Below are 23,286 nucleotides of genomic sequence, written 5' to 3' on the forward strand. Positions count from 1 at the left end.
GTACGCAAGAGAAGGTAACTCTGTCAAGGATTTGTTTTAAAAATTAAGGCCTTTTATCGACTTAGAATCTTGGTTAAGTTTTTAGTACCAGTCCACTTTTTGACTGAACTGTTTGAGATATTAATTTGAAAGTTGGAATACTTGTTTACAATCATGATTCCCAAACATGTCCAGGAGAAGGTAATTCTGTCAAAGATTTTATTTGAATTATGGCCCTTAACTGTCAATGTTTGTATTATAGGCAAGCACTAAAAAACTTAAAAAATCTAAAAAAATTCATTCCTATCCACTTGTTCACTTTACCATAAATTATGTCATATAAACATTGCTGTAATATTCAAGGGTATCAAACAACTAGTTATTTTTCTCTTTTTGTACTTGAAATTAAAATCAGTAGTATATGCATATTTCACATTTTATCTCGCCTATTTGATTGGTGGACAAGTGACCAGCTACAGTGTTCAAGGGTATCACACAATTCAGTAAAATAATTCTTCACTAAATATCTTAATGCTCATGGCCATTGTTCACTTTAAAAATACAGAGATTCTTGTATTGCCTTTTACTGCAAAAACTTTTTTTATTGGCAAGCAATAAAAAAGTCGAGCGCGCTGTCTTACGGACAGCTCTTGTTGTGGTATGTAATTTCTTTTGACTCTAGCCAATCAGATACAACAAAATACAACTAAGTAACCCTTAACCTTCTGGAACTGAAAATGTTTAGTCTTTGCCACCAGTATAGGGTCAGTGAGCCTAGACCTTGTGCTGTCTGATCATCTCTGTACTGTTGGTAGCTTTGACATTGAATCCCTTAAACTTTAAATGGACTATTCCAAATTCAAAGCAGGGCAAATCAATTTCGCAACTTCAGTATGTTAAGATATTCTTGTTATTATATTTCAGGATCTGACTGTACCGGAGCATGTTATGACTGTGATAAATGAAGAACTCAACAAATTGTCTACCCTTGATAACCATTCATCAGAATTTAAGTAAGTTCTTGAGCATATTCTTTAAAACAAATGTCACTGGGTTGGTTAGTTTAATTATTTGACAGGGAGTTAGGACTCCTGTAAAGAAACTAACTAGCAAGATCATGCAAGGTTGTGGTTCTACTCAAGAGGCCGTAGAAATGCAGAGAGCAGCAGTCTAAGTCTTCCTCCAGAAGTTAATCATTGTAGGAATACACTGAAATGGACCTTCTACTGATATGAATGGTGGATATACATTGTATTTGATCAGACTTCTTCTTGTAAAATGGATGTATATATTTGTTCTTTATACTGAATGTTTGAGTGATGTAAAAGTATATTTTAAAATCACTACCTCTTCATTGGGTTACTTAGTTTAGTGGTATTACTGTCAGACTATATATTTTGAGGACAGGAGTTCTATTCCACTGAAATTACTGATATCTGTGGAATCCTCAAGTGGATGCTTTATTTTTTGCACTCTTAATAACCAGAGATATTCTTTGTTGAAAAAAAAATCAACATACATGTAGTTATGACAAAGGTGAACCATAATAGACATGAATTAACATGTTTTCTTACAGTGTGACAAGAAATTATCTAGACTGGTTGACCAACTTGCCATGGGGAAAATATAGTGAAGAAAATCTAGATCTGCAACAGGCAAAAGAAATATTAGAAGAAGACCACTATGGTATGGAGGATGTTAAAAAGAGAATATTGGTATGACATATTTGATAATGTAGGCATCTTTCACAGTGTCTCTTTTAGAATGCAAAAAATGATTGGGAGATTTTCCCTGAAAAATATTTTAGAAGTATGGTTGCATGTATAACCATAAAACACTATATAAACACATTATTGTAAGATGTATTGTTTGCTGAATTTCTCCAAGTTACCACTTGACCTTTATAGTGTTGATGTGACTTTAAACCCATCCAAATAAATAAATTTCCAATAATTAAGCTTAAATGTTAAAAAAAGTGTCAGAGCACCATGCTAAATACTGTATTCTGGTATATACCAGACAAGGCACTTGAAGGATTAAATGTTAAAATCTCGCCTTTTCACCTACGAAAACGCAGTTTAAGACGTTTAATTTATTGCTTTACACCGATTTATGTACAGTCATGAATGGAAATTTACGAAAAAACAATATCCTACTTTGTGATCATGATTTCTGCAAGCGTCTAGAGGTACTGCTCCAACACTCTAGTGAGTTAAATCCATTAAGATTAGAAATGAATAAATCCATGCTAACGGCACCAAGAACACAGTTCTTTGACTCAGGTATTGTCTTTGTTTATAAGCAGCTCTTCAGTTTGAATCTACCACAGACCTGAATTTTTTCTTCTGTTTTGTACTTCAAATAATAAAAGTTTGTGGAAGAGGTACATGTATTTTATAAATTGAAATACTTTTCTTTTTTGACAGGAATTTATAGCTGTTAGTCAGCTGAAGGGTAGTACTCAAGGCAAGATTCTGTGTTTTCATGGTCCACCAGGTGTGGGGAAGACCAGTATAGCTAAGTTTATTGCCAGGGCATTAAATAGAGAGGTATTACTAATTATTATGTATCCTGTACTATATATCATAACTTTTCAAAGAGAAAGCATGAAATTTCTTTATATTACCTAACAAATTTCTGATGTTGATTGACCACCAAAATAACAACAATCATTTTTTTTAAAATCTTAAAGTTTATAGTTAATTTTGTATTGTGAGGCTCATGAAAGATGCTGAAAAAAGTCCTCATGTAAGGAATAATATGAAGCATGTTAAAGTCTAGGATAATGCTCTTTTGTTGTATAAGGATTGAATGTGAACTCTGTTTGAAAGTGTTGCTATTTATAGTATTTCAGATTTAGTGTAGGAGGTATGACAGACGTGGCAGAGATCAAAGGTCATCGAAGGACATATGTTGGCGCCATGCCAGGAAAAATTATCCAATGCTTGAAGAAGACTAAAACAGAAAACCCATTAGTTTTAATTGATGAAGTAAGCTCTTGTCAATTCTTATATTTATTGCCCAATCATATCTCAGTGTAAAACAATGATGCAGACGTCAAGTTCCTTGAACAGGTAATTTTCCATTTGTGCATAAGATATACCGTGGAGCTGTTTTCTGGTCGTTATCTTTATAAGAAAGTGGTTTTGTTATCATTTTTATTTTGCGATTTTTATCGATTTTTACTAGTAACAGTAAAGAAAATAATATTTGCCTATATTATATTATTTAAATGATTAAGAAACAAATATTTTATTTGAAATGATTTAAATTGAAAGAACTGATACAGAAAGATACTGTGATATGCTCATGTAAGTGGATTGAGTATATTCGCTAATACACTAAAAGTCCAGGGTTGTGACCTTGGACCTGGACAAGAGAGTGGGGTGGCAGTGTATTTAAAATTTGACATAGATTGTAAATGGGCATGAAAATTTTATCTGTGCTATTTAGGCAATATTAATATAAGTAATTAATGTCAGGGACAAGATAAAAAAGTTGGTTGATGCTCATATTTTTGTGTTATATATATTATAATTTTGTTATATGAAATAGGTTGACAAGATTGGTAAAGGACACCAGGGTGATCCAGCATCGGCACTGTTAGAGTTGTTGGACCCTGAACAAAATGCTAACTTTCTCGATCATTATCTAGATGTGAACGTTGACCTCTCTAAGGTATAATACTATGATCTTATAATTATAAGTACTATGAAAGATTCAGAACATGTTTTGAACATACATTTTTTTTCCTGTCTTTATTAGGGAGAGGCTTTAGCCTTTGATTTTCAGAAAAATCATTGCTAAAATTGCAAATTTTGGAAAGTAAAAACCTTGTTAATGATTTTTGGAAAATCTGCATGATTTTAAAGATAATTTCATTTGGGAATTGGCCTTTTTAGGCCTCTGTCATATGAGGTTAAAATGCCCTTACATATTTTGCAAGGATGTTGTTATTAGTCTGGAAAAAAAAAGTTCTTTTGTAAATGAATGGAAATTTTTGATACTTATTGTTCAAGACATGGGTCTGACAAAAAGGTTTTTAGCTCGACTATTGAAAAATATGAGAGCTATTGTAGTCGCCCCGGCGTCCGCGTCGCCGTCTGCCTTGGTTAAAGTTTTTTGTAAAGTCAAATATCTCAATTATTGCTTGAGATATTCAATTGAAACTTACAATACTTATGTATAGTAACAATGTAAATCAGATTGACAAGTTGGATAACTCTGCCTACAATATTTACAGAATTATGCCCCTTTTTAACTTAGAATTTTAGTTAAAGTTTTTTTGTAAAGTCAGATATCTCAATTATTGCTTGAGGTATTCAATTGAAATTTAAAAGACTTTTTTATAGTAGCAGTGTACATCAGTTTGCAAAATTGCATAACTCTGCCTGCAATATTTGCAGAATTATTTGCCCCTTTGAAACTTAGAAATTTTGGTTAAAGGTCTTATTATAAGATATTTACTTGAAACTTTACACATGTACTTAGGGTCATAATTGAAGGTCACATCTCAAGATTCATTACTCTGCCATGTATTTTGACTGAATTATGCTCCCTTTTATACTAAAAAAATCTCCTTTTCTTGGTTTAGTTTAACATGCAAGTTTTGCATATCTCTGAAACTATTAAAGATACAAACTTGAAACTTCATATGTATATTTGTGGTCATAAATAATGATCACTGAACAGCACTCATATCTGTGTCATGTATTTAGGCTGATTTATCTCACCCTTTTTTACTAGTCTCTTGGTTAATGTTTACATGTAAGTTTTACATATCTCAATAACTATCTGAGATTTTGATTTCAAACTTCCCACATATGCATGGAGGGTCATAATTGTATGTCACTGACCAAATTCCATAACTTTATCTTGCATTTAGGCTGATTTATCTCCCCTTTTCTACTTAGTCTCTTTGTTAATGTTAACATGCAAGTTTTACATATCTCAATAACTATTTAAGATATTTATTTAAAACTTCACATATGCATTTAGGGTCATAATTGTAGGCCACTGACCAAGATCCGTAATTCTATCTTGCATTTAGGATGATTTTTCTCCCCTTTTTCAACTTAGAAACTCATGGTAAAGTTTTGCTTGTAAGCTGTTATCTTCATAACTACTGAAGGGTTTGTGCCTTTTTTTGGGACAATTTTATGCATTCATAATAATAAAGCAGTGATTTACTTGATAAAACATCTTAATAACAAGCCTTTGTACCTTTTCGGTCAATTGTATGTATTCATAGGTAATTAGCATTATTATACTCATTAAAACACCCTTGGTGACAACTTTTCCAAATAGTTGAGCCAATACTGTCCTCCGACAGTTCTTGTTAATTTATATTCTTGTTTCTGTAAGATTTAAGGCATTATTAAATTGAAGAAAAATTAAACTCAATGAATTTCAAATAAAATGCTTTGATACAATTTACAGTTACTGTTTAAAGGAACAATTCAAATCTTCTTCAGGTACTGTTCATTTGTACAGCCAATATAATAGACACAATACCAGAACCTTTAAAAGACAGGATGGAGCTGATTGATGTGTCCGGATATGTTGCTGAGGAAAAACTAGCTATAGCTGAGGTAATATTTTAAGTTGTTATTGTGTCCTGATATGTTGCTGAGGAAAAACTAGCTATAGCTGAGGTAATATTTTAAGTTGTTATTGCGTCCGGATATGTTGCTGAGGAAGAACTAGCTATAGCTGAGGTAATACTTTAAGTTGTTATTGTGTCCTGATATGTTGCTGAGGAAAAACTAGCTATAGCTGAGGTAATATTTTAAGTTGTTATTGTGTCCAGATATGTTGCTGAGGAAAAACTAGCTATAGCTGAGGTAATATTTTAAGTTGTTATTGTGTCCGGATATGTTGCTGAGGAAAAACTAGCTATAGCTGAGGTAATATTTTAAGTTGTTAATGTGTCTGGATATGTTGCTGAGGAAAAACTAGCTATAGCTGAGGTAATATTTTAAGTTGTTAATGTGTCCGGATATGTTGCTGAAGAGAAACTAGCTATAGCTGAGGTAATATTTTAAGTTGTTAATGTGTCTGGATATGTTGCTGAGGAAAAACTAGCTATAGCTGAGGTAATACTTTTAAGTTGTTAATGTGTTTGGATATGTTGCTGAGGAAAAACTAGCTATAGCTGAGGTAATACTTTAAGTTGTTATTGTGTCCAGATATGTTGCTGAAGAGAAACTAGCTATAGCTGAGGTAATATTTTAAGTTGTTATTGTGTCTGGATATGTTGCTGAAGAGAAACTAGCTATAGCTGAGGTAATATTTTAAGTTGTTATTGTGTCCAGATATGTTGCTGAGGAAAAACTAGCTATAGCTGAGGTAATATTTTAAGTTGTTAATGTGTCTGGATATGTTGCTGAGGAAAAACTAGCTATAGCTGAGGTAATATTTTAAGTTGTTAATGTGTCCGGATATGTTGCTGAGGAAAAACTAGCTATAGCTGAGGTAATATTTTAAGTTGTTAATGTGTCTGGATATGTTGCTGAGGAAAAACTAGCTATAGCTGAGGTAATATTTTAAGGGGTTTAATGTGCCTAGATATTTTAAGAAACTAGTTATAGTTAAGGTGGACTGTTGGCTGAGTGGTTGTGGTATCTGCCTCTTAAATATGATTTCATCGTTAAGATTACTAGATTTTGTGTTCAAAGAAATCGGTTGTTTTGTAACTTTTTAACCAAGCTTGAAGTACGTAGGGTTTATAAAGTTGAATTTTTTTCCGCAGAGATACCTTATACCCCAAGCCCAAGAACACACTGGAATCAAGTCAGATCAGGTGACAATATCCCAGGATGCCATGCAGGAACTTATAAAATGTTACTGTCGAGAGAGTGGTGTGAGAAATCTTCAAAAACATGTAGAGAAGGTATGTGGTCAGAGATATTATTGACTTGCTTATGATAAACATTATGATAGAGCTGGGCTAGCCTACAGAAAGACGCTTTTTGACTAGTTTGGTTACAGTTGACTGCCAGATTTTTGCACTGATACCAAAGTCTTTCTCATGAGCCATGAATATATGTGAGTTCCAAATTATAAAAAAATATGCTATGGCCAAGGGTTGATAATGATATCAATAAAGTTTCAGTATACTTCAAAATAGTAAAAGGTTTGTTGACCTATGGCGGACACAGATTTTAAAATAGAAACTCAAAGTATATAATACATTGATGGCGAAGGGAATAATACTGTTGAGGTTCAGATCTTACTGCCGTTTGTTTGTTTTGTAAGGATCAAATACAGCTAGTATTCTGAACTTTAATGACCTTTACATTATTGCTGGATATTGGCTCAAAGAAGGAAAAGAATGGCAAGTTTGAGTAGCCAAAATCTGAGAAATCAAACAATTGCAGCTTGTAATCGTAAGTTGTAAAAAGAATGAACATTACATTAGAACAGGCGAAATAATATCTTACAAGTCTTACAATGATCTTTATTGATACAATACTAAATTAATTAAGAAATAGCATCGGCCTGAGAGGTGTATATCGGCTATTTAACAGCAGTTTGGAGTTTTGATGCGTAGAAATTAGAGTGGTTAATTTTCCCGCATCAAAACGACAAAACCGGTGTTAAATAGCCAATACAATAGTTAAATACACCTCTCAGGCCGATGTTATTTCGATTCTTACACAATAAAATAAGGAAGATCACTAATGTTATTTTTTTTCAAAGCGGAAATTACTTCCTGTGCCGATTTTCGTATAACGCTGTACGATTTTCGCACCCTACTGTTGCGAAGATATAGAAATTATTAATTAAAAGAAATATTAAGAAAAAAACGTTATTTTATCAAGTTTTCAACAACAAAAAACTAACGTCGTATTGTGTTTACATCAGTGCCCCATTTACCATTCTTGTATGTGTGAAATAACGTCAGCTTATTTATGAATGAGTTGTTTACTTAGGATGACATCATTACGCGGCTTATGGATTGGCGCCGTTTTGTCAAAATATTTATTAACTGATATGAATCAAATATGTGGCATTAGTGTTTGTGAGATATTATTTCGGTATTATATGAAAAGAAAACATTATAAGAACTGAAAATATAAATGAAAATGCTTTTTATTGTTGCTTTAAAAGGCCTTGTAAACTATATAATCGAAGGTGAAAACATAACAGCCGCATATACAAGTAGTCCCTAACCAGTGTTTATTGGCAGTTTAACACCGTTTTTTTTTCCTTCTTTGTCTATAGTGAAAAATCACGTGGAGTGTTAGAATACTTTTTAGACTGAATCATTTGTGTTATTAATTATCACATCACATTTCATTCTCTAAAGTTACCAAATATTTTGTGCACTGGTATTTCTATTTCCATAATAAAATATTTGTGTTTATTTCAGATATATAGGAAAACTGCACTGAAGATTGTTTCAGAAAATATAGCCAGTATAAGTGTAGATTTGGATAATTTACAAGACTTTGTTGGGAAGCCTCTGTTTACCAAGGAGAGGATGTATGATATTACACCTCCTGGTGTTGTTACAGGACTTGCATGGACAGCCATGGGTAAGACAAGAACATTTAAAACAAACAATTTGTCAGTCAATGAAATTCATGTTTAACTTCACCTGAATTCATATTCTGTAGTGTAAAGCCATAAATGTTTTTCAAGCCCAAATATAAAAATTGTGGAATTTTTACTTACTCTTAATTAAATTTACCTTTGTGTTACTGTCTGGCTAGTGCAAATTTTCATGACTAAAATGTGTGTATTGTGTACTAGGTATGGAAAGCTATGAGTAATTGTAGTATGATATATATGTCTTTTATCTCTTACTGGAAGGGGGAAATGGATCAATGCTAATTCAAGTTTCTTTTAAAGAAAAAGTCAAGCTTTTATGATCGCTTTGACATTGTTGTTGTCATCAAAACTTTAATGTAGCCCATAACAAAACATTTTAAAATTTCAACATAAAACTTGGAATACTTGCTTATCATGACAAGGTTGCAGTTGTCACATCATTCACAAGGCCCCTGCCACCATGAATTGTTATATTTTATTGAAAACCTGGCTGTTTAATAAATTAATAGGTTTCACAAACAATTCATGCTGAATTTATTCAAATAAAGGATGAAAATGAGGATTCAAGAATAAGAGGAGAGGCTTAGTAGTGGGTATGGTGTCTTATTTTTAAACTATGGACCGTGGGTTTGAGTCCTATTAGGGTCTTTACCATGTTTCACCTTATGGAGCTAGCAAAAGTTATTGAAAATAAAAATGATAGGAGAAGTGGGTCAATTTCATATAAACAATTTTTATGCTCCCCGAAAAAATTTCGGGGGAGCATATAGTCGCCACCTTGTCCGTCCGTCCGTCTGTCCGTCCGTCCGTCTTTCCGTCCGTCCGTCCGTCCCCTTTTCTTGTCCGGGACATAACTTTGAAACAACAAGAGGTATCAACATGAAACTTTGTAGGTAGATAGATCTCATTAAGTAGGTGTGCAGTGCACAAGAACCGTAACTCTGCCTTGCCTAATTTTTGAATTATTCCCCTTTGTTTATTTTTACACTTTGAACTTTGTCCGGGACATAACTCTAAAAGTATAAGAGGTATCAACATGAAACTTTGTAGGTAGATAGATCTCATTGAGTAGAAGTGCAGTGCACAAGAACCGTAACTCTGCCTTGCCTAATTTTTGAAATATCCCCCTTTGTTTATTTTACACTTTGAACTTTGTCCGGGACATAACTCTAAAAGTATAAGAGGTATCAACATGAAACTTTGTAGGTAGATAGATCTCATTGAGTAGAAGTGCAGTGCACAAGAACCGTAACTCTGCCTTGCCTAATTTTTGAATTACCCCCCTTTGTTTATTTTACACTTTGAAATTTGTCCGGGACATAACTCTAAAAGTATAAGAGGTTTCAACATGAAACTTTGTAGGTAGATAGATCTCATTGAGTAGGTGTGCAGTGCACAAGAACCGTAACTCTGCCTTGCCTAATTTTTGAATTATCCCCCTTTGTTTATTTTACACTTTGAAATTTGTCCGGGACATAACTCTAAAAGTATAAGAGGTATCAACATGAAACTTTGTAGGTAGATAGATCTCATTGAGTAGGTGTGCAGTGCACAAGAACCGTAACTCTGCCTTGCCTAATTTTTGAATTATCCCCCTTTGTTTATTTTACAATTTGAACTTTGTCCGGGACATAACTCTAAAAGTATAAGAGGTATCAACATGAAACTTTGTAGGTAGATAGATCTCATTGAGTAGGTGTGCAGTGAACAAGAACCTTAACTCTGCCTTGCCTAATTTTTGAATTATCCCCCTTTGTTTATTTTTACACTTTGAACTTTGTCCGGGACATATTTCTTAATGTATAAGAGATATCAACATGAAACTTTGAAGGTAGATAGATCTCATTAAGTAAGTTTGCAGTGCACAAGAACTGTAACACTGTCTTGCCTACTTTTGGAGTTATTGCCCTTTATTCATTTTGACACTTTGAACTTTGTCTGGGACATTACTCTAAAATTATAAGAGATATCAACATGCAACTTTGTAGATAGATAGGTCTCATTGGGTGGAAGTGCAGTGCTTAAGAATCATTACTCTGCCTTGCCTTATTTTGAAGTAATTGCCCTTTGTTTATTTTTACTTTATGACTTTTGTCCTGGACATTACTTTAAAACTATTAGAGATATCAACATGAAACTTTGTAGGTAGCTAGATATAATTGGATAGAACTGCAACGCTTCAAGAACCTAAACAAAGCCTGGTCTAATTTTGGAGTTATTGCCCTTTGTTCATTTTTTTTATACTTTCCTGTGTCCAGAACCTTCTCGGGGAGCATCACCCGGTTCAACCGGTTCTTGTTTTAGGTGGATCAACTCTCTACATCGAGACGGTATTAAAGAAGGCTGTTGACCTTGAAAGTAAAGATTCTGGTGATCTTCAGGTTACAGGTAACCTTGGTAACGTAATGCAGGAGAGAGTATTACAACCCTAGCAATAATACATAACGCCCAAAATTCTTATTTTCATAAAACTAATCCTGAAAATTAAACATCTAGGAAACACGATTCTTCATTCTACAGTACCAGAGGTAAATCATTATTATTATTTTATGGCAGTTTTCTTTATCAATAATTTAGGAATACATGCAAATTATCTTAAGCATTTATGTTTTTGCAGTTCATTTAAATATTCTGTTAAATTTCCACCACCAGTCTTCAATTTCATGCAGAAATTTTTTGACTTGTCTAATGCTTACTCAAAACCATAAAGTTGTCCACTTTTTGAAATGTGTTTGTATTAACTTCATTACTTTTGCAGGGAGCCACACCAAAAGATGGACCAAGTGCTGGTGTTACCATAGTTACAGCATTATTGTCTCTAGGTCTGGATAAGCCATGTAGACAAGATCTAGCTATGACAGGAGAAATTTCACTAACAGGAAAAGTATTGCCTATAGGTGGAGTGAAAGAAAAAGTGATAGCCGTAAGTTTCCTTTTTCATAGATATTTCAATCTTGAGCAATTTACAATTTATTTTACTGTTAGTTTGACAGTATAACCACTGCAGAGCAAGGTAATGGAGATTTTTGTTGTTGCTAAGTGGTTTTGCTCTAGGGAGGAAAAGCTTATTGTGAAGACTTACTTTAGAAAGAATTGATACTGTTGTTGTAAAGTGGTTATTGTTCTTTACAGGTTGCACTGTAAGTGCAAAATTGTTTTGAGTTGTACCTGTACTTATTTAATTTCATACACCGTTTTTCATATGAAAATATATAGATGTATAAAGAACAGCAACTCCAAGCCCTATAGATATATTAAGTACAACAATTCCAAGACCCCTTGCACAAGTTTAACTGGTATATGATCCTCAACACTAAAATTATTGATATCAATAATCCTGCAGGACTAATATATGACAACAATGAGATTATAATAAGTAGCTTATTACAGCTTGTGTGTTTTATTGTTTTTGTTGTTTTATTAAGATGTCACATGTATTATCAGACTACATTATTTACTTTATAGGCAAAGCGGTCTGGTATGAAATGTGTCATCTTGCCGGAAGATAATCGTAAAGACTTTTCTGATTTACCAGAATTTATAGCACAAGGAATAGAAGTTCATTATGCTGACACATACGAAGATGTATTTCGAGTTGTTTTCCCGGACATTACCCCACCCAGCTGATGATGGTCATGATTAATTGGGTCAAAATAACTGTGTTCTGATCATACGCATTATTTACTCTAAAGTCTTGCTCTAGTTGACTCAGCATAATGATAAAATACTGTGAAACCTTTGTTAATGGCCACTTGTTAACAGAGACCATCTGTTTATAAAGATCAAGTAGATAATGATTTTCAAGATATTTTGAAATAAAGATATATTAGGTTTATTTGTGCTAGAACGTTGGATATGAAAGTGAATTCTGTGAATATGCATGTCAGAGATTAACATTTGTGATATATACTTATACAGTAAATAATCTGAAAACTGGGCCCTGTCCGGACTTGACCAAAAGACCGGTTTTCAGAAGATTCCGGTTTTCAGAGGTTTTATATATTTATTGATGATTATGATGTGTTTAAACAATGACTTTATTCAATCATTTGGTATTAACTATTCAACCCTTTTGTATAAGTCATATTTGATTTTTTTTGCAATAGCTGTCTTTAAGTTATTTTATTATGCAAATCCATGAATCTTATTCAGAAAATTAGAAATTAAATCAACACATTGTCTGAAATATATTATTATATCTTTTCATTGGCTTCTGAAATATGCAATTAATGGAAATTAGTATTACTATTTTTGCATAAACTTAATGTCCAAACAAGATAACTTCAAGATCAAACAGGAATCATTTAACAAAAGTTTCCCAATTCTTTTCTACATTTTATATGGAGAAAACCTAAACAAATGAAAAACATTTTGAAAATCGTACCTATACAGCAGGGAAAGGCACAATTAATCATGATGAAAGGGCTATAATTTAATTGCCAATAAGAAATTAACACACACTGACAAGTTTTTTCACACCTGCATAGATAAAAAGGGAGTGTAGGACAAAAGCCCTCCCGTCAAAAAGTGACAAGGCGGACAAAAGCCCTCCCGTGAAAATGACAAGGTGGACAAAAGTCCTCCCGTGAAAATGACAGGGCGGACAAAAGCCCTCCCGTAAAAATGACGTGGCGGACAAAAGCCATCCCGTGAAAATAATAGGGCGGACAGAAGTCAATCACTTTAAAAAGTGACTTTGTATTTAACGAATTTCGTGTAAAAAGTTAAAGTTTCTCTGCCCAGTCATTTTCATGGGAGGGTTTTTGCCCGCCCTGTTATTTTCACAGGAGGGCTTTTGTCCGCCCTGTCATTTTCACGGGAGGGCTTTTGTCCGCCTTGTCATTTTTTGACGGGAGGGCTTTTGTCTGGGAGGGCTTTTGTCCGTTTCCCGGCTTTTACATTATTTGTAGATGTCCACTTTGCAATGAGAGATGCAAAATTTCTATGGTCATGGAAATTTATTTTCACAAAAGAAGACTTAAAAGCATTTTCCTATACAAGTCTACATAAACTAAGTAATCCTGGGCACCCAAGTGGCATGATTTATATAACGGTTGTAGAAGACCACAAATAAGTGATGCTACAAGCAAAATATCATAGATCTTGGCATTGTCATTTCAAAGAAGATTTTTGAGACATTTTTACTTTACAATTATGTAACTTTTGGGTCTACGAAGCAATGCTACATGCCAAATATTACATCTCTTAGCATTAACATAGTTTCACAAAAAGAAGATTTAAATGATTTTCCTTATACAAGAGTATATAATCTGTAACAGAACGACTTTTGATTAACTTACATTTTTATGAATTGTTTACTTTCCACAATGGTTTTTTTCATGGAGGCATCCATTTTGATTGTCTTGCCAAGTACATTATAAAAGAAGTAATTTGATTGACTCTTATCAATTATAATAAACGAATCAATTTTTAGATTATTTTCATTATTATCTAATCAATTGTTATACAAATAAATAGCCGAAATTTGTCATTGTTAGTTCGGTACTGCATCATCTAGGTCATTACAAAAAGGCTCAAGCCTTGACTTTAAATAAAGACTTCGGTCTTAAAGTAAACACTTCCAAGTGTTAATTCAAATCGACTGCTTACTGTCAATTTATAACTCCATAAAGCTGTACTAATCTTAAATAGGAATCTTTACTAAAAAAATTATTTAATAAACTTTTCATTCATAGACATATTATATTCATAATTGGGACTTGATGATTAAAAGATTATTGTTTATTTAAATTTACTTGGTTGTTATTTGTATCCCAACAACAAACCCACAAAATACAAATATACATTCCTTATTATGGCCAAATTGTCATCGATATATGTCCGAACGATTCTTTATATGTCCGAGCAGTTCTTCTATAAAAATGCCACTATTACAAATCCAAATGACCCTTGGGCAGGGACCAATTTTGACCCCAGAGGCATGATTGATATTACTTTTGGAAAGATCTATTTGACAATGCTTAAAAGCAACATATCTAAACTCTATGCATTTCAGTTTCATGATAGGAAACTTAAATATTGTATTGTTTCCTTTATAGGCCTTTGTAAACTATTTGAGCCCTACGGCTGTGTCATTTTTGACGCCGGGGGAAGATCTATATTGTACAAGACCATAAGGTGATGCTACATGCCAAATTTCTATGTTCTTGGCATTGCGGTTTCTGAGTAGAAATTTTAATATAATTTTTAAAATCTGTTTTCAGGTCCTATGACCTAATCATGTATAACCATTTATATAGTTTTTGTCGAGACCACCTAATGATCATTGCTGTAAACTTTGGTCAAAATCTTTCAAGTGGTTTAGAAGGAATGTTGTTTAAAGAAATTGTGGACAATGACGTACGGACGACGGACACGTTAGCAACCTAAAAGCTCACCTCTGAGTACAAGTGAGCTAATAAAACGCCTGATGACTTGCAAAGTTTCAATAAAATGTTTGTCTGAATGTGATTAACTAAAGCTATTTGTAATCATTTCAATAATGAAATATTTACCGGTATTTTATTACCAGTTTCACACACAAATGATTTCATATGAATATTTTAGAAATCTTCTATTGTAATTGTCTACAGACCAGATATGTTTTTGGAGCAGTTACTCGGGGCAATCTATAAACATATTCTTTTTTTACCGCCCTATTACAATTCATCTAGCAATTGTCACTACGTAAATGTCACTCATACTAATTCTCCATACGTACAAAATACAACAATGGTGTGACAGTTATTTAGTGAGCAGAATAGAACAAAACTTCGATTTGTGCATAATACATCCTCGTTTACAGCATAACTTCAAATGAAAAATGAAACTAAATCAATGCAATAATATGAAAGAAAAACATTAGAGCTAGTATTAATTCATTTGTGAGTATAATTTCTATAGACGTGTAGATCTACTCGTACATGGATGGATTTATATATAACTTAGTATAAATATTCTCCATGGTGTGTTGAGTTGTTTTGTGCAAAATAAAGGCCAATGTCATAAGAAGTCAAATAAATCTAACAACATTTGTTTTGTCCGCACTATATTTTGCTTATGCTTTGAAGTATTATGGGTCATGGCCAGAGGATTTATGTCGAGCCCGCTTGCGCTGAGCTCGACAGTTGTCAAAATGACGGCTCAGTGTTTGTGTGTGCATCCTAACTTGTCCATGCAATGTCCTCTTAGTGTATTGGGGAATTTTCAAATAACACGAATTGAGTTTTTTTATCATGTCATACACATAAACCTTATCACCGAGTCAAGGTCACCTTAGATGATGCAATGTAAAGAATAAAGAGGATGTGTCTATGAATACATGTAGGTTTCTCCATGATCTGAAGCTAATAGGTCCAGGTCTGATTTAAGACGAGCGGGGCTCAACATTCTGCCCGTAGGCATGCCTTGTTCATAATACTACATTGTAATCGTTTCAATAGATTATAGCCGTATATTTTGTTGCTTGGTCTTTTTGTTTTTTGTTTGCATATTACACTTAGCTGTTTATTTTATAATATATACATTAAAGATGTGGGTAGGATGTACTTTCGACCGACATCCACAATGGAAAAGGGTAATGAAAAATTAATCTTAAAACTAGAGCTATCACTAAATGTGATTAATACCCCGACAAGACTACTTTGGAAATGATGAAGTTACTAGTAACAGAATACCTTGTAAAAGAATTGAAGAGTTATGGTTGTGGGCAATTAAAGATAGTTGTGGTTCTTGTATGTTGCATTCCCTTTCACTTTGGTTGACCATTGACAAAGTGTTATTGAATTAGGCCTACTCTGTAAGAAGTCCAAATAGAGTTACGGTTCTTGAGCACTGCACTTCCTCTCATTGTGCTTGTCCATTGTATGAAGTTGCATTGAATTCCAAACATCTGTTTTAAGTTATGTACCGGACGAGGAAAAGGAACAAAGGGCAATAACTCTGCAAATATTGAAGATGGAGATATGGTTATTGTACACTGCACTTCCTCTCATTGCCCTTGACCATTGTATGAAGTTGCACTGAATTCCAATTAGTCAAGATGGAGCTATGGTTCTTGTGTTCTGCGCTTTCACTCAATGTGCTTGACCATTGTTTTAAGTTTAATTGAATTTCAACTAGTGGTTTTCAAGTTATGCTCCAGATAAGAAAAATGCAACGGAAAATGACAAAGGGAATAACTGAATAATTACTTTAGACATAGTTATGGTTCTTGTGCACTGCACCTCCTCTTATTGTGCTTGACCATTGTATGAAGGTGTTTAGAATTCAAACAAGTGGTTTTCAAGTTATGCTTTGGACAAGAAAAAATAACAATGGAAAAGTAACAAAGGGCATTAACTATAGTAACTCTGGATAGAGTTATGATTCTTGTGCACTGTAATTCCTTTTATTGTGCTTGACCATTGTATGAAGATATATTGAATTCTAACCAGTATTTTTCAAGTTATGCTCTGGACAAGGAAAAGTATCAAAGGGCAAAAACTTTGTAATTAGTAAAGATGGAGCTATGGTTCTTGTGCACTGCACTTTCTTTCAATGTGCTTGACCATTGTATGAAGTTGAATTGAATTCCAACTAGTGCTTTTCAAGTTATGCTATAGACAAGAAAAATGCAACGGAAAAGTAACAAAGGGAATAACTCTATCATTACTCTATCATAACTCTATCATTACATAGTTATGGACCGGGAGAGTTGAGTTGAGGCTACGGGGAGAGTTGAGTTGGGATAATGGGGAGAATTGAGTTGCAGTTACCGGGAGAGTTTGAGTTGAGGTTACGGGGAGAGTTGAGTCGAGTTGAGATAACGGGAGAGTTGTGTTGAGGCTACGTGGAGAGTTGAGTTGAGATTCCAGGGAGAGTTGAGTTGACAGGGAGAGATGAGTTGAAGTGAGGTTACCTGGAAAGTTGTGTTGAGATTAAGGGGAGAGTTAAGTTGAGATAACAGAGAGAGTTTAGTTAACGTGAGGTTGCCTGGAGAGTTAAGTTGAAGCTACACGAAGAATTGAGATGAGATTATGGGGATAGTTGAGTTCAGTTGACCGAGAGAGTTGAGTTCAGATGTGGTTAAGTGGAGAGTTGAGTTGAGGATACAGGGAGAGTTGATATTACGGGGAGTTTTGAGTTTAGGTTATGGGGAGAATTGAGTTGAGTTGACCGGGAGAGTTGAGTTAAGTTGTGGTTCAGGGCAGAGTTGAGTTGAGGTTACGGTGAGAGTTGAGTTAAGATTAATGGGAGAATTGAGTTGAGATAACGGGGAGAGTTAAGTTAAGTTGTGATAACGGGGAGTTAAGTTGATTTGAGGATACCGGGAGAGTTGAGTTGTGGTTAAGTGGAGAGTTGAGTTGAGGTTATTGGGAGAGTTGTGATGAGATTATGGGGAGAGTCAAGTTAAGTTGAGGTTTCGGGAAAAGTTGAGTTAAGGCTACGGGAAGAGTTGAGTTGAGATTATGGGTAGAGTTTAGTTGAGACTGAGGGGGGAGTTTAGTTAAGATGAGGTTACCAGGAGAGTTGAGTTGAGAAGCTACACGAAGAATTGAGATTGCAGAGTTGAGTTGAATGGTCAGGAAGAGTTGAGTTGAGTTGAGTTGAGTCGACAGGGAAAGCTGAGTTGAGTTTAGGTTATGGGGAGAATTGAGTTGAGTTGAGGTTAGCGAGAGAGTTGAGTTGACGGTACGGGGAGAGTTGATTTGAGTTGGTTTTAGTTGACCGGTAGAGTTATGTTGTGGTTAGGGGAGAGTTGTGTTGAGTTGAGGTTTATGGGCGAGTTGAGTTGAGATTACGGGGAGAGTTAAGTTAAGTTGCGGTTTCGGAGAGAGTTAAGGCTACGGGGAGAAAAAATGTCCTATTTGGGCCCCAAACACATGTTTTCGTTTGAGAAATGTTGCTAAAAAAGTGAGCACTTTTTCGGCGCCGCCCCCATCCAAAAGATACATCATGGGGTTGCTAGAAGGGGGATGTGCCCCCAAGAAAATTTTGGACTTGTGAGAGACTAAAAATGACCCCAGGTCGATCATAAGGTAGCGTGTAACCAACGCTGAAAAGCCTTCGACTCTATCTCAATCCCTTGAGAAGTTGCAGCACTTTGAAATAAATTTTGATGGAAAAAATCAAGGCAAAATAGTAATTTTTGACAATTTTGAGATGTCCCCTCGTTGCCATGGTAACAGGAAATTTAAGACTGAGCATGTCGTTACAAAGTCAATGGTCGAGTCAACATTTGTGCCAAGTTTGATAAGTATTGAAGCATTTTTCATAGTTTTATAGCAGTTTGAACTTGTAACAGGAGGTTTTTCAATGAAAACGGCCATCTTTAGAAGGTGATAATAATAACGGTTAAGGTGATAATAGCTGGAAGTAAAATATAATATATTGTGAAAATTTCCACCACTTTGTTTATAAATTTAAATGTTTCAGCCGGAGAATATTGTTCATTGTAAATTCTATAAAATAGGTCTTTTTAACAAAGAAGTGTCCTCGTGTAGAAAACTGATTGCTTTAATATATGCAAAACAGATCGTTTACAAATTTTCTGCGTGGGTGAGTTTTACATAGAGTGCAAACGCCTTCATATATGCATGCATTCCTTTCAATATAAAAAAATGAAATTAAAGTATCTTTGAATGTAGAAATAACAACTGTAAAAATAGTTTATGACTGAACAAGGAAGGGCATTGGTGACATTGTAGGATGAGTTATACGTTAGCATTCAAAACTTTTTAACACTGAAAAGTAAAAAAAAATTACAGTAGTTCAATATGAATTTTAGCTAAATCTCGCACGAATGGGTGCAGTTATTAATAAACACTTAAATTGTAAACTTTAAATGTTAACAGTAAAATAAGTTATTAAAGTTTGCATAGCGTATATTATTTGGAGCAAACGGATACATAAATATAGATATGGATTGGGGAATTAGAAGTGGGCTGACTGGACAAACGACAAATGGTCAAGTACAATCAGACGTTCTGCCGACAGTATTTGAACTAACGTCTCTCACAAATGGGGTTAAGTACACGTCTTCTGAACAAGGTAAAATTAATGTGTTATTCCTTATAAAGATTCGAACGACAATGATATATGTAGTTTGATCTTATTAAATTCAGATGTATTTCATTGGATATATATTTTCTTAGGCACAAGGACGGACTTTATTTTGTGAAATAATTTTGTTTGTTTGTTTCATTTTACGCCTTTTTCTAACAGTATTCACCAGTACCAGACTACCTTCCTCCGCGCTAAACTACCAAAGTTTGTGAAATAAAGACCCTGGCCATGTAGTAAGACATGCTAAAATGCAAATATCGGTGATATCATAAAATAGCAGTGAAAAAACTGGTCCAAGTGAATTTCTTAGTCAATGAACAGAATCTTACTGAAATAGAAAATTATTGACGTTTGATGATAGCAGATAAATTGTTTCAACCCATGACATGCTGGGAAAAATTGTTGTCTGATTTAAAACGTCTTCTGCTAATATTTTGTTATAATTTCATCAAATTTTCGCAAAATTTAACACGACACTGAGATATTCGGCATCTGTTCTCGTATCAGAGATTGTTATGATCTCTCTTAGCAGTAGAATTGTTCCGTTGACAATAGAAATACGTGTCGCTTCTTGGCGCTATAAATACACTCACTCAAGTTTACTTTACTTTGCTTTGATTTGCTTTACTTTACATGTACTTTACTTTATTTTACCTTAGTTTACTTTACTGGCTGGCTGGCTGGTTGTTTGACAGGCTGACTGACCGATAATTAAGTAGTATTATCATCGCAAAATACCTACCCAACTTCTAACTTATGAGCTTATAAATTTCGACAAAAAACGCTTATACCACATTGACATTTTATGATCTGCTCGAGGCGAAAAACCAATGCAATAGACAATCCGGATTTTCTTGTCTTGGCGATGAGGGGGACTACCCCCTTTAAATCCCCCAAACCGAAGGGGGCACATCTCGATATCCCTTCTGGCAACCCCCTGATGTACCTTTTTGATGGGGCGGGGGGGGGGGGAGTTGGGCCACTTTTTTAACAACATTGCTCAAACGAAAAACAGTGTTTGGGCCCTAAATAAGGCATTTTTTCACTGTTTGAGGCCTCAAAAAGGGGGAGGGGGCAAACACGTCTTTATGAAGTAAAAGGTTAAAGGGAAAACAGTCTTTTTACGGAATGTCAAACAGATAATTACGCGGTTTCACTTGACGAAAAATAATGTTCTTTTTTATCACAAAATTATTTACATAGCTTCCTTTTTAGAATGAGCGGGCTGTACATCTTATCTAAAACAAGAAGTATCTTTAAAAAAAAAAGTGGTGGTTACGTTATTATGGACAACATTAATAACTCATTAAAGCAGCGAAAAATAATCTGTACGAGGATGCATAGTCAAGTGAAAGGAGTTGGCACGATTAAACAAAACTTAAGAATGTTAAATTTATCTTGATAGTAGAACTTATAATTGTATGAAACATTGTAGTTCGTTTCCAGAACTCCTTTAGATCAATTAAAAAGTAGATGCGGATACAATGTCAGAAAAATCCTTTACGTTACTTTAACAATTAAACAAAGGCTAATCATATTCCGAGATTTCAGATGACCAATGAAATATTTACAAATATTAAGCTCTTCCCCGTAAATTTAACAGAAAGTTCAACCCAAAACATACGGCCTCATGGAAGAAAATAAAGCTTTGACCGTCCTCCAGAGTGGTTGTCTGCCCTGCGCAGATGACAAAAAGTCGCGTGTGCCAGTATTATGATAATAGTTATGAATAAATTGATATATAAATATATATAATCAATTCTTAGTTACGTTTTGTTTTCTTATTTATAAAAGATTAAACTACTTGATTAAACTCAAGATTGCATATTCGCCTAGAATCTAGGTATAGGACCACTAAATGTTGTAAAAAATCAAGGTGAAATGAACAATCGTCAGTCACAGAATCCTTCAAAATAACCTATTGCAAATATTTGTGATACATTTTAAAATAAACGTACTTTTTTCAATCAGTTAATCTGTTTTATAACTAAAATGTTAATTATTTTCTGTTTTGCAAAAAAAAAAAAAATGCCGCTGTCTCCGTATCGCCAATAAAATATCCGTTGCGTATTTTAATGATACCTCTTCATTAGACTAGAACGATCTCATTGGCATGTTATTTATGAGGTAGATAAAATTAGATAATTATAAAAAGAATATGATATAGAGAATATTTAAACATGGCACTGTCACTTCAGTTAAACGTTTATTGCTCTGTGACATGTTGTACATCAGAAAAGCTATTTTTATTAGAAAATTTGAAAACATCGGATTTTGTTAAACCAAGAAAAAAATGTACAAAATCAAGTCTAAAATTTTCCCCATTGCTATATGAACAAATGCATATCTACTAGACGCGCCGTCGCGCCGTCTAATGAGGTCCTGTACCTTTATACCTGCATATATGTTTCTTTTTTGTAGCTTTATAGTTTGAATTACAATATTTCAACATTTTAATTGACATTTCATTACGTGAATATTTAATTTAAAAAAAAAAAAAAAAAACAACAAAACACAAGGTATCAACTTTTAGACGGTTTTAAGGGAAACTTTCATTAAAACACATGAGAAAAAAAATGAATCATGAAATGTTTTAAATGTAACCCATTCGTGGCCGATTGACCATTTCAATTTGATAATGTATTCAATTATCTTAAATAGATATTAAAACGCACAAAATGTTTTTAAACACACAAATATCTCTGAAATTTGTAAACATAATCGTAAGTGTATATAACCTTTTTTGAGGTGTGGTTTAAATTACTTCTTTACACAAATGTTTGTGAATACTATAATATATGAGCATGGTGCACGTGCGGGAATGATTAAGTTTACATATTGCACGTGTTGTGACGATTATGATAAACATTATACATGTACATTGATAATATAAATCATAATATGTTTACAATTATAATTGCACATACATACGTATATTTAGTAATTATGGTAAATATTGTTAATATTACACACGTGTACACGATGATAATTAACAGCGGCTAATGAAATATTCTTACAGTTGCTGTAACAGTAATAAATGTTATATACATGTACATGCGATAATGACAGTAAAAATAACTTCATGAGATACTTTTATAATTATAATAATAATAATAATAATAATTCAATTAATAATAATAATAATAATAATAATAATAATAATGATTATAATGATGATGATAATGATGATGATAAAGTAATGGTGGTATAAGTAGGAGTAAAAATAATAATAATAATAATAATAATAATAATAATAATAATAATAATAATAAATAATAATAATAATAATAATAATAATAAATTAATGTACAAATGTGAAAGATTATAATGATACTATTGATATCTACAGAAGATATATTAGTATAAATAAAGATGACTATTGATGATAATTATAATAATGGTACTTGAAATTATAATAATTTTTTACTACAAGGTGGTAATATCATTATGTATGCAAGCGTCAGTGTATTAAGTCTTGATAAATCATGTTTTTAAACGTTCTTTATAATCGCCTACGGCAACATTGACATTCTGCTCGTTTGTTCTCATGTCAGAGGAAATATCCCGCCCTATGTAGTCACCTTGTGTTACTATGGACACAGATTAAATTGTCAACATCCTTTTTCCTGTGATTCATATTAAAGTAATTAGCCTAAACGTACCCATTTTGTCAAATTGTCAGCATATTTCTCATTTCTGTTCTTT

At 33.5% G+C, this 23,286-nt stretch overlaps 1 protein-coding gene across 1 annotated transcript in view; it reads left to right on the forward strand.

The window, feature by feature from the left end:
• The window catches only part of LOC132756444 (lon protease homolog, mitochondrial-like), a 31,355-nt gene extending 17,065 nt beyond the window's left edge, over window positions 1-14,290 (forward strand). The window contains exons 13-23 of the mRNA XM_060747517.1: window positions 904-992; window positions 1,556-1,694; window positions 2,406-2,528; window positions 2,826-2,969; window positions 3,535-3,657; window positions 5,454-5,570; window positions 6,731-6,871; window positions 8,354-8,519; window positions 10,840-10,966; window positions 11,278-11,458; window positions 12,001-14,290. Coding sequence (XP_060603500.1) covers window positions 904-992; window positions 1,556-1,694; window positions 2,406-2,528; window positions 2,826-2,969; window positions 3,535-3,657; window positions 5,454-5,570; window positions 6,731-6,871; window positions 8,354-8,519; window positions 10,840-10,966; window positions 11,278-11,458; window positions 12,001-12,162 — 1,512 coding nt within the window. The 3' untranslated portion in view covers window positions 12,163-14,290. The remainder of the gene's footprint in view (window positions 1-903; window positions 993-1,555; window positions 1,695-2,405; window positions 2,529-2,825; window positions 2,970-3,534; window positions 3,658-5,453; window positions 5,571-6,730; window positions 6,872-8,353; window positions 8,520-10,839; window positions 10,967-11,277; window positions 11,459-12,000) is intronic.
• Window positions 14,291-23,286: the final 8,996 nt, after the last annotated feature.

The sequence above is a fragment of the Ruditapes philippinarum genome, unplaced genomic scaffold (assembly GCF_026571515.1).
Source record: "Ruditapes philippinarum isolate M1 unplaced genomic scaffold, ASM2657151v2 ctg789_1_1_1_1, whole genome shotgun sequence".
Classification (NCBI taxonomy): Eukaryota; Metazoa; Mollusca; class Bivalvia; order Venerida; family Veneridae; genus Ruditapes; species Ruditapes philippinarum.